An 11,598-nucleotide genomic window follows, 5' to 3' on the forward strand; every position below is an offset into this window, starting at 1 on the left:
GACTTTTATTACTATAAAGAATATGCAAAATGAAAAGAGAAAATATTTAATATGAATGATACTTGAGCAGAGAGATTTTGCATATTTAAAGCATAGAAAACTCAGTTTAATAGAGACAGATTCTGCTAAATTTGTTACAAAATAATCCATCTCTAGAAAACTTGCAACAAGTATTGGTTAAATTTTTAAATGTTTTAACATCTTAGTTTATGCACAACAATAATTCTAAAAATAACCACAAACCTTAGTAACAGAAAAAAGAAAAAGAAAACGAGAAATTGTTACACACCCTTATTAACCAAATAGCGAAAACAAATCGTTCTTGTTCTAATGTGAAACAGAAACCATATTATTTTATACATGCCTATGGTTCCAAAGTGAAACAACACTTGACAGTGTCAATGATTATTTGAACATATGAAAGAAAAAATTTGGTGTTACTAAATTGTCTTTTGTGTATGAGTATATTTAAAATTGATATCAATTTTTTATATTTTGATGAAATATTAGTAGTTTTAATTAAAAATGTATTTCAAAATCACTAATAAATATTCTAGCAAGTAAAAGGAGTACTTATATTTATGGACAACTTGTCCCTCTCTAAAATATGCTAACATATAAGGAGAGAATGAATATAATAAAAATCAATTTTGGGTGATAAAATGCATTTTAAGTGAAACAAAATTGACTCGACTACCTATTTTTAAATGATACGACCTCCTTGTTGTATTAAAAATGTCAAAACCATCATACCTCATTTATTATTTTACTTGTGAGTCTATTTGGCATGTGTTGTGTATATTTCTAAATATATCTATAACATTTTTTGAAGTTACAAAATATGGTTACTAAGATAGAAAATATAGCTCCTCTGAAATATTTGATGCACAAAAATAAAATTTTCTTTCAAAGAATACAATCAATAACTTTCTCACTTAAGTCATTTTACAAGTTCTTATAATTGATTGTGGGAAAATTAAAAGTATGGATCGAGATGAATTTCTAAATTGGTAGAGTTCATTCATGATAACAGTTGGTCTTTCCCTTCTACATAGTATCCAAAGTTCTCGATAATTCAAACGCATTAAAGAAGTTTTTGGGATCGTTTCATGGAAAGCAACTTAATGGAAAAATACTTCTGGAAGTTTGAAAAACAACCTGTCGAAGAGGAAATCGATTATCCAGTTTGGGGAAATCGATTTTCTGAAGCTTGTTCAGTTTTCCATTTTTTTTTTCAGTTGGGGAAATCGATTACCATTTTTTAGGAAATTGATTTCCATCGTGATTTTTAGTTGCTTTTTGGGCATGTTTGGTTTCAGCTTATATTTTGTATCCTATAAATATCCCTCATGTAACATGGTTTGAGACTAATGCCATTTGTGATAATTTTTCCTCAATTACTCTCTCTCTCTCTCTCTCTCTCTCTCTCTCTCTCTCTCTCACACACACACACACACACACACTCAATATCTCAACTAACTCCATCTTCTCCAATTCTCCATTTTTCTCCATTGATTCACATACAAGCTTTGTGCTTAATCCAATATTTGGTATCAAAGCCTTGGTTATGATCCTTAATCTGCTGCAAATATGACTACCGTCTCCAATGATCGAGTTCCCACCAATCTTCCAACCCTTGATTCGAAGAACTATGATAAATGGTGCAAACAAATGAAGATGTTATTTGGTTATCAAGATGTTCTTGAAGTGCTTAACATTGGTGTCACACCACTTGGGGGCAGAAGCTACTGATGCACAGAAGGCTACACAAGGAAGAAAATAAAGAGATTACAAGGCACTCTTCTTGATTCACTCTTGTGTTGATGGTGACAACTTTGAAAAAGTGGAGATTACGATTCGGCAAAGCAAGCTTGGGAGATCTTGAAGAAAGCTTATGATGGGGCTGATAAGGCAAATGTGGTGAGGTTACAAACTCACAAGTTTCAGTTTGAATTGGTTCAAATGGAAGAGAATGAGACTATTAACGAATACGTAACGCGCATTACACGTTTGGTGAATCAAATCAAATCTTGCGGAGAAACCATTGTGGAGCAGAATGTTGTGTCGAAGATCTTGCATTCTTTAACGTCAAGATTCTATAACACTGTAAGGGCAATCAAAGGACCTTTTGCCATTGAAAAAGGAGGAGCTTCAAAGCTCGCTTAAGGCTCATGAACAAAGGATGGATGAACGAGGAAATGATAAAGCCAAAGTGGAAGTTACGTTGCAAAAACGGTTCAATGAGAAGAGTAAACGATTGAAAGAAAAATGGACTTCAAAAGGGAAGTCAAATTTCCAGAATTTTGGTGAAAAAGATTCATAAAATTCAAAGGTTTCGATTGGGGAAAAAGGGGAGAGCAACTCCAAAGGAAGTGACCAAGGCAACAACATCGAGAGAAGTGACAAAAATAATGTGAAATGTTACAATTGTCATAGATACGGTCATTTTGCAAGAGATTGTAACGCAAAACAAAGGGAAAATGAAAATAATGAGGCTAAGGTTGCTCGAAAATAAGTGGATGATGATAACACGCTTCTTGTAATGATCAAAGAGGAGAATTATGGCAGTACTGATTTGCTGGACAGCAGCAGTAGCAGCTGCAAGTTTATGGGCAGCAGCTGCAATAGTTCGAAAATGATTGGCTCCCTGTCCCTGTCTTTGAGGAAAATGATTGGATCGAGGTGGACATCTCCAGGCTTCCCCCTGCTCTCCCTTGGACTGGCTTGATCTGAAGCGGGCTGCGCCGGCTACACATGAAAGCGTGTATTTTTTTTATTATGGGTATTCGAATATTGTATTCAGACGTACAAAGCGTTTCTGACAACTCCCATGGATTCTTAAGACGTACGAGACACTGTGGGGAATTGATTATTGTAGTCGGGCGTACAAAGAGTTTCCGACAGCACCCTTAAATTTTGAAGATGCGCAAGGCGCTGTGGGAATTGATTGTTGTAGACAGGCATACTAAGTGTTTCCGACAGCACCCCTGAGTTTCATGTGGGCAAATAATCCAGGGGTGTTGATTGTTGTACTAGAACGTGAAAAGCGTCGCTGACACAACCCCAGGATCTTTAAGTCGGGCATTAACTGCATTGGTTGTTCCCTAGTTTGTTGCTACATGCATTCACGTTTTGGTGCTTTAAAGAGGAGACAAGATAGAAAGCAGAACATCAAAAGTATAATAGAGAATATATAATTTATTTACAAATATATTAATTAAATCTTGAGGTCGGTCGCAAGTATATATTGAGAACTTGACCCTTGACAAGTGGCCCGGGTGGCTTGATGGACGAAAAATCTAAAGGGTCGGGCCCTTGACTTAGGATGTGTTTGGCCTCTGTTGTACGTGTACGACTCTAGTATATGGGTCAATGTGGACGAGCCTTTTTGCACTAGGAGCCCCTCCGAGGTCTTCAGGATGCTTGTGTGTTAGGGGGTACATGACCCTTTTTCCCATGAATCTACAGCGACCACTTCAACTAGAAACCTCATGAAGCGGACTGCATCCTTGAAGCTCTTCCCGAGAGGGTAGCTTGAAAGGACATGCTTGATTAATATGGAAGGATTAACCAATAGCGTCATGCATATATTTTCTAGTGCTCATTCATATTTATAAGTTGTTTCTAAGGTCGTGCTACACATTTTTTCCTTTTGGGTGACGCCGGGTTGCTATGTGCATACAGCTGGTCTGAAGCTTGGAGCTACCTTCTATTCCCCTATTTGCTGGACATGGAGCACGATTCAACCCTCAATTTTTTCCGCGACCTAATACTAGTCGATGATCACCTGTGAATTTCGACTAGAGTGAAAGAATGGGGTTTTTTACCAACCCAAGTCTTAATTGGGCCCAATTATTCGAAACTCTGTAGATCTGTCTGCGCCTGTCAGCTTACCTTTACGATGGCTCATAATCGTCGTGAATGGCCAGTTATAGCTAGATCAAGGCTTGTTGGATCTAGATGGGTCAGATCTGAGATTTTGGCTTTTGAGATTTCGATTTCCTCTCCTTAGACAATTTTAGAGTTCATATATGAGTATTGAAGGTGGAATCGTTGAAATCGAAAGTTGATTCCTACAGACGGTGCCATTGTTCTGTTGCGGAACCAGAAATGGTGATAATTGCAAAACCTACGGCGGAGCGAAGCTTCCGAGGCATATGATGTGACGACATCGGGGATTGTAGGTTGCGATCATGATGTTTCTTGACCTAGAAGTATCGATCTTGAGCGATGTCATTAATCGGTGTTTGTTGTCTTCGATACGATGGACTTAAGGGAGGTACATGCACGGTTAGCACTCCAACTCACAAGTCAATTTAGAGTTCAAGATAATGAAGGATTTAATAAATCAAATATATATAAATTATAGCATATTATATTATAAGGTAATCAAGAATAGTTAGGCAATAATTAGAACAGTGTACCTTTAGAATTTAAGAGATGGTTGTCAGAGAGAATAAGTATGAGAGAATTACTACCCTCATTACGGTCTAGGGTTTTTAGAGTATGTTAATCGTCTAATGGGGTAACGCTTAAATAACTAAATAGCTAAGGGCATGGACCTCTCATTCGGCTTAACTAAATGGTCCAACCCATCACGATCCATTCAGGCACAACAATTAATCTAACTGATTATGTCAATCCATTTTATTCATCAATAATTAGTGTTTAATAATAATTGATTATGTCAATCTATTTTATTAATTAAATAATTAATCTAACAGATAATGGTAGTTAAAGTGGAGATTAGAGAATGTGTACTTGAAAATCCTTTACAAAAGTATTTATATCATGAGCTTGAAGGGGCTAGTTGGATAATGAGTCTCGTGTTATTGAGCTTTTGACAAGCTCGGAACTGTGGTCCCAAGCCTCTGACCAACACGGATATATATATATATATATATATATATATATATATATATATATATATATATATATATATATATATATATATATATATATATAATGAGAGTGTATCCGGTGAGAACTGATATCTATTTTAAGAAACAAGAACTAATGATATTAACCTTCTGATTTAATTAACGCTTCAGATTTCTTTATTCCATATAAAGAGCATCTTCCTGAATTTTTTCCATTATACTTAACATTTAAAAATTGTATAAATAGAGAATCTTATCATAATTATTTTATATTTATTATATTAATATTTGGTGTAAATAAAGACTAATATTTTTCTTATGCTAATGCTTGGTATAAATAAAGTCTAATATTTTTTATTTAAAAAAATTAAATAAAAACTAAATGTTTAGTTTACCAATATCTAATAAGCACCATAACTAACATATTATTATTAGAATAGTAAAATTTATTTAAAATGCTAGTAACTTAAAAATATGTAAAAGTAATTTTTTTCAATTTGCTGATAAATAAATCAACTCAATTAAAATATAGGTGATAATTTTAAATTCTTATCAAATTAATATATACGTAATAAATCAATAATTTTTATTTTAAACGGTCACAATAGTTGAAGATAAAAAATAAAATATTTATTAACTTGAAAATAAATGAATCAACAAAATTAAAATATATGTAATCATTTACATTTTTTAATATTTTAGACCAAATAAAAATATAAGTAATAAATCGATAATATATTTTTATTTAAAATGGTCACAATAGTAAAACAATCAAAAATAAAAAGTTGCTTTTATTTATAATAGATTTATACTTGAAAATTATTGATCAATATATTAGAACGTTATACTTTTATTCATCAAAATAAATTATTGATCAATATATTTATTATATGTAATTAGTAAAATTACACTAAGTCTAAAACATATATTAAAGACTATGTATATAGACTATTCAAAAATAAACAGTGAATATAATTATATCTATTTTAAAGTATAAAATAAATATATTATAAATAATTTGGAATGTTCATTTGATTAAAACCACAATATTGATTTACATCTATATATATTTATTCGATTAAAAATATTAAAGAATGTAAGATTATTATCTAAATATTAATTTCGTTTTATTTATTTATTTGCAATTTCGGAAAAAGTTTATATTTTCAAATTCTACAATTGTGAGTATTTAATATAAATTTCACTATAGTGACAATATTATAATAATTATAACGCGTTTTGGATATTGACAAACTATAAATTTAAATATTATTATTTATTAAATTTTTTAAAAATAAAATGAATCGAAAAATATTAATCTTTATTTATATCAAATATCAATACAACAAATAGAAAAATAATTATGATAAGATTTTCCATTTATGGAATTTATAAATATTAAGTATAATAGAAAAATTCAGTAAGATGCTCTTTATATAAAATAAAAAAATTTGAAGCGTTAATTAAATCAGAAGATTAATATCGTTAGTTCTCGTTTATCACAACATATATCAGTTCTCACCAGATTCGATATATATATATATATATATATATATATATATATATATATATATATATATATATATATATATATATATATATATATATATATATATATATATAAGAGATGTATCAAATGAGAACTTTGGTTATTATGAAAACGGAGAACTTTTAATAACAACCGTACGATTATGCATTTATGTGATATGTATTTAAATCAGAATCTATCTTAATTATTGTCTCTTAAAATTTGACTGACATCGGAGACATTAAAGTTAAATTGTACTGTTATTATTAAAAGTATAACAACAATAATCCATTGAACTTGTGGACAGGAAAAAAACCCTTTTAAATTTAACTTCATTGAAAAGGATAAATTGCTAAGTTGTTGAAAAACTATTGCGAAACGATTCATAAATTGAATTAACTGATGCAGTTAAAGGTATGGAGATTTGTTGGGTTGATATCATCAGTAGTTGGATTGCTTTGTTATGCTTTCAGCTCTTCCTTCATACATATATTTGGTGAATGGGACTTTTTGAAGTTATCTCTTTACACCATTTTCAGTTTCATCATTTGTGTAATTATTTTGTTTGCAAGAACATGGCGAGACTCAAGAAGTCTTCGATTCAAAGCTCATTCAGCATTTATGGTATTGGTAGTTACCTCTTTCTATTCTTTTTTCTCTGATAAAGTTATAACTGGAAAACCTGATGCATATAGTTCAATTTCATATGCTGCCTTTGCTCTCATGTCACTCAGTTTATCAAGGCTAATTCAGTGTGGATTTGAAGTGGATCTTATGTACTTTTATCTAGGATGTTTAATTGTACAACTCATGAAGTTTAATTTATTGTTAGCTATTGTTGGAATCTGTTACAGTTACGGTCTTATTATTCTTCGGTTTTCTTTCGCTTCCTTAAATGCTACGTCAGAAAATCAGTCTTTTGGACCTGACGAACAACTAGTAGTTATTCAAGTCGATTCACAACGACGAGAAAATACCAATAGTGGTTGCATCCTGCAACACTTTCATACAGGTTCGGAACGGTTGTTGCAACAATTCCGAACATGTTTGAAAGGGTTACAGAAAAATAATTCAAACACTGACAAAATGCTTTTGGAAAAGGTGAAATGTAACTATAAATTGGTAGTGACCGACCATAACTTCATAATTGATGCGCTTTCACATGAAAAAGTTAATAACCTTCAAGAAACTGCAAAATTAATGGTTGATGCTGGATTTGAGAAAGAGTGCTATGAGGTTTACAAAAGTTTTCGAAAGGAATGGTTGGAAGACTTATTAAAGAATAAGTTATTAAGATTGGGAAAGATGGGATTTCAAGATTACTTAATTGGAAGATGGATTAAAACTTCGGAGGTTGCTCTTACAGTATTGTTTCCCGGTGAGCGCCGACTCTATAGCTGTGTCTTCTCGGATTCAACATTTGCATCCTCTGATCTCTATTTCTCAGAGTTATGTCGCGATGCAACCATTGAGCTTCTGAATTTTGCAGATTCGTTTGCAAATCAAAGCCCTTCAGCGTGGCGTTTGTTTAAAATCCTCGACTTGTTAGAGACTCTGTGTGGTCTAATTCCTGAATTTGAATCATTATTTCATGATTCGTTAGTGAATGAAGCAATAAAAATCAAGAATAGATTGGTTGAAATATGTGGAATCATTTTCATGAAATTTGGGGATATGATATTCCTTACTTTGGATGCGGAGTTTCATTGTTGGGTTGATGGTTGTGTTCATCCAATGACCTGCGCGGCCACTGGCTACATTGTTATGGCTTTTTGGTCAAGAAAGAAGCTGGAGCAAATTTTAAGATCACACTCCATGGTTGTTACTGATGGAGCGGGAACATCTTTATTCTATTCGCATATGGAGTTAATAATGGAGCAATTTGAGAGAAAACTGAAAACTAAGTCACAGGCTTATGACCCTGCTTTGCACTATTTTTTCATGATAAATAATCTATGTCATGTTAAGTGCAAATTGGAAACCTTTTGTGATGATAGGTTTTGTATAAACACGGGGAAATACTTTGAACTCTATTGTAGAAGCTCTTGGATAAGGTGATCGATTTTTTGAATATTGATATAAAAGAATCAGTGGAGCCTAATTCTGAAATAAATTTAATGAAAGACAAACTCAATTTGTTCAATCAGAAGTTTAAGGAGATGTGTGGAACTCAATCTACATGGCGTGTTTTTGATGAGCAACTAAGAAAGCAAGTAATAATTTTCATAGAAAGCATTTTGTTGCCAGCATATGAGAACTTCATTGGTATCTTTCAGAATGTTGTTGGTAAAAATGCGGACGAATATGGAATATCTCACATTCAAGATCAACTCAATCAGTTGTTTTTACTACACGATTTTGATTTTTGTCCAAGGATCGTATGAAAATCAGTTAGTTAGTTGGTAAAGATTTGTTAGTGTTCGTGATAGTTAGTGCTTCATAAATAATGTCGGGCTTGTTGTATTGTAATTAAAATAACAGTGTGTGCTATTTATATTCTATTATCAATTATGGGTAGTTTGGTTAGTTATTTGTTTGTAACTGACGTGTGTAGTTACTAGTTAGTAACACAAGCATTGCAGTAGTTGTGAATAAAATTTATGATCATTTTTTTTCAACACCTAATTTCTAATGTCTTAACAATGTTTGTTTTATTTGTGAAATAAGATGAGTGACCTTTTTGTTTTTGATAAGCAATGGAATTTTATTAAACATAAACAAAGTACAAGGGGTACTCGCCCGATTACAGCAGTATCATCCTAACAATGATTCTAAAGGATTTTGGCACCAGAAATAAAAATTAGTTGGGCCCTTCATTTTTGCACCTATAATCTGCCAATGCCACGAAGAAAGCCATATCTGCTCAAAAACCTCTACGGCAATTGCCTCCTCGTTTTTGAAGATTACTGCATTACGCCTACACCAAATCACCCAAATGGCTGCCAACCACAACAATAGCTTCTACTTCACCGGAACTTTTCTTTCGACCGAAGCAGAGAAAAAATTCAAATGATCAATAAGCGAGGCTGCTTGAACTGTTTCAATGCCCATCCATGAACACACATGCTGCCATACAGTATTTGCAAAAGGACATAACACAAACAGATGTAGAACCGATTCACTATCACCATTACACAGAGCACACGAGTTTAACATATTATTAGACAAGATTCCCCTTTTATCCAATTGGTCCCTTGTAGCAATTATGTCCTGAATGCATTTCCAACCAAACACTTGCACTTTCGAAGGAACCTGCGTTCTCCATATCTGGTTGGCCGCTTCCAATGCCGCTGCATTTAAAGTTGGTTGGCTAACCACCCGTCTGAGCACCCCATATCCACCACCAGCCGTATACTAAATTTTCCCTTGAGGAAGCCAAATGAATTCATCTTTCCTTTCAGAATTTAGGGCAATGAATCGCAGTATGTTGTTTAGCTCAACCAATTTCTCCTCAGCCTGAACCTCAAGAAAATCCACCTGGACCCCTATGTTCCACACCCATTCTGAATTCACTTCACTCCCCATCTCGTATACCGTAGCATCCTGATTCGTAGCTACCTCGAATAGCTTTGAAAAAAGACTGCAAAAAGACTCTCCCCTAATCCATCTTGTCTTCTAGAACAATGCTTTCATCCCATTTCCGAACCTGCAAGAAATAGATTCCAAAAACCAACTTGAATCGGCAGCCACAACAGAACCCACAGTCATTACATCCCTCCACCACAGTGAAGAGTTTTTAATATTTGTTTGATTCAACCCCCCGAATACGCATTTCTCCAATGTCCCGTATCTATGCACTAGTAACCTCCACCATATAACATCCTCCTCAATGAGAAACCTCCACTTCCATTTGCATAACAACGATTCGTTGGCTGATAGCAAGCACCTTATCCCTAACCCTCCCTCCATCTTACTCTTACATATTTTGTCCCATCCGACCCATACAATCCCGAATCTCTCCTCCCCGTTACCCCAAAGGAAGTCCCTCTGTATACGAATAAGATCCTTTAACACACCCTTTGGGATTTTGAAGAATGAAAGATAGAAAATTGGAATGGAATTCAGCACTGAATTTATCAGTGTTACCCTCCCCCCATAGATAAGAACCTAATCTTCCATAGACACAGCCTTGTTTTCATCTTCTTGATCACTGGCGCCTGTCGCGTGAAAATCGGGATGAGACACCGGATGCCTTCTCTGGGCTCGAGTGCTCGAGAAAATGATTTTGTTTTTTTGTCACGACCAAAATTTTTATTATTTCCAAAGTAGGAAAAGGAAAAAAGTTGCAATAACCTTAAAAGATATGTAAAGCAAATAACACAAAATTAAAAGCAATGCAAAAGTGGGGGAGAGATTCCGGGTAAGAGGGTTGGTTATACGAAGGGAAGGTATTAGCACCCAACGTATCTATAGTACTCTATAGGTTTCTTTGTTATGTTTGTCTGTATATCTCATTCTATGCTATTGGGGAGGTTCTTTTGTGAGATAGGTGGGACCTAAGGTGTTTGTTTGATTATGCTCGCAAAGATCATCGCAATCTTCTGCATACATATCCTTTAGAGGGAATCAGAGCATCTGTAGCTCGGGGTCTACGGGTGCTAAGGTTTGAGTGGTTTGAGGGAGATAGAAGTTTTGCTCACCAAGGATACGACCTTGTGCCTACGTATTCTCAAAGGGATGTTGAGAAAGTCAGAGCAATCGTAGTTCCCACTTATGCTAGTGGAAGCAAAGGATAAGAGACTAATGTCATCTAAATTCTCGATGTATCTAATCTATATCACCACATACATCTGTTTGTTTTTGTTTGAAATCTTTTCATTATAAGCCCTGGGCTGTGCCACTTATGGTGCTTAGAATGATAAAGATGTTTTTGTTTAGCCAGCCTTGTGGCAAAAACAAGTTTGATTAGCCAGCCTTGTGGCAAAAACTTTTGATAAGTCAGCCTTGTGACAAAAAGTTTTGATTAATCAGCCAGCCTTGTGGCAAGAGTTTTGATAAGCCAGCCTTGTGGTAAAAACTTTGATTAATCAGCCAGCCTTGTGGCAAAAGGTTTGATTGATTAGCCAGCCTTGTGGCAAAAAAAGAAATTTGATTAATTGATTGTGATGATATAGAAGAGATACTCCTATCATAGAGATGATAAATGTCTAATCTCCTAGGGTATTTGATTTGGATTATGGGGATGCTTAT

General features: G+C 33.9%; 1 protein-coding gene and 1 pseudogene across 1 annotated transcript; one reads left to right on the forward strand and one right to left on the reverse strand.

Annotated features, from left to right (window-relative positions):
- Positions 1-3,901: 3,901 nt before the first annotated feature.
- LOC131622124 (uncharacterized) lies at positions 3,902-8,792 on the forward strand (annotated as a pseudogene).
- Positions 8,793-9,369: 577 nt separating this feature from the next.
- On the reverse strand, positions 9,370-9,933 carry LOC131622125 (uncharacterized). The gene is made up of 2 exons (XM_058893169.1): positions 9,850-9,933; positions 9,370-9,762 (listed from the first exon to the last, which is right to left on the reverse strand). Exons 1-2 carry the CDS (start codon positions 9,931-9,933, stop codon positions 9,370-9,372), a joined length of 477 nt encoding a protein of 158 aa, XP_058749152.1.
- Between the last annotated feature and the right edge of the window lie 1,665 nt (positions 9,934-11,598).

Source organism: Vicia villosa, unplaced genomic scaffold, assembly GCF_029867415.1.
Source record: "Vicia villosa cultivar HV-30 ecotype Madison, WI unplaced genomic scaffold, Vvil1.0 ctg.000024F_1_1, whole genome shotgun sequence".
Lineage (NCBI taxonomy): Eukaryota > Viridiplantae > Streptophyta > Magnoliopsida > Fabales > Fabaceae > Vicia > Vicia villosa.

What these genes read in the sequence shown, in the direction of transcription:
- LOC131622125 (XM_058893169.1), bottom strand. Translation starts at nt 9,933, where the DNA reads ATGGGGAGTGAAGTGAATTCAGAATGGGTGTGGAACATAGGGGTCCAG. An exon ending in TTCAGGCTGAGGAGAAATTG is followed by an intron (nt 9,763 to 9,849) that starts GTTGAGCTAAAC and finishes GGGAAAATTTAG; the next exon opens with TATACGGCTGGTGGTGGATA.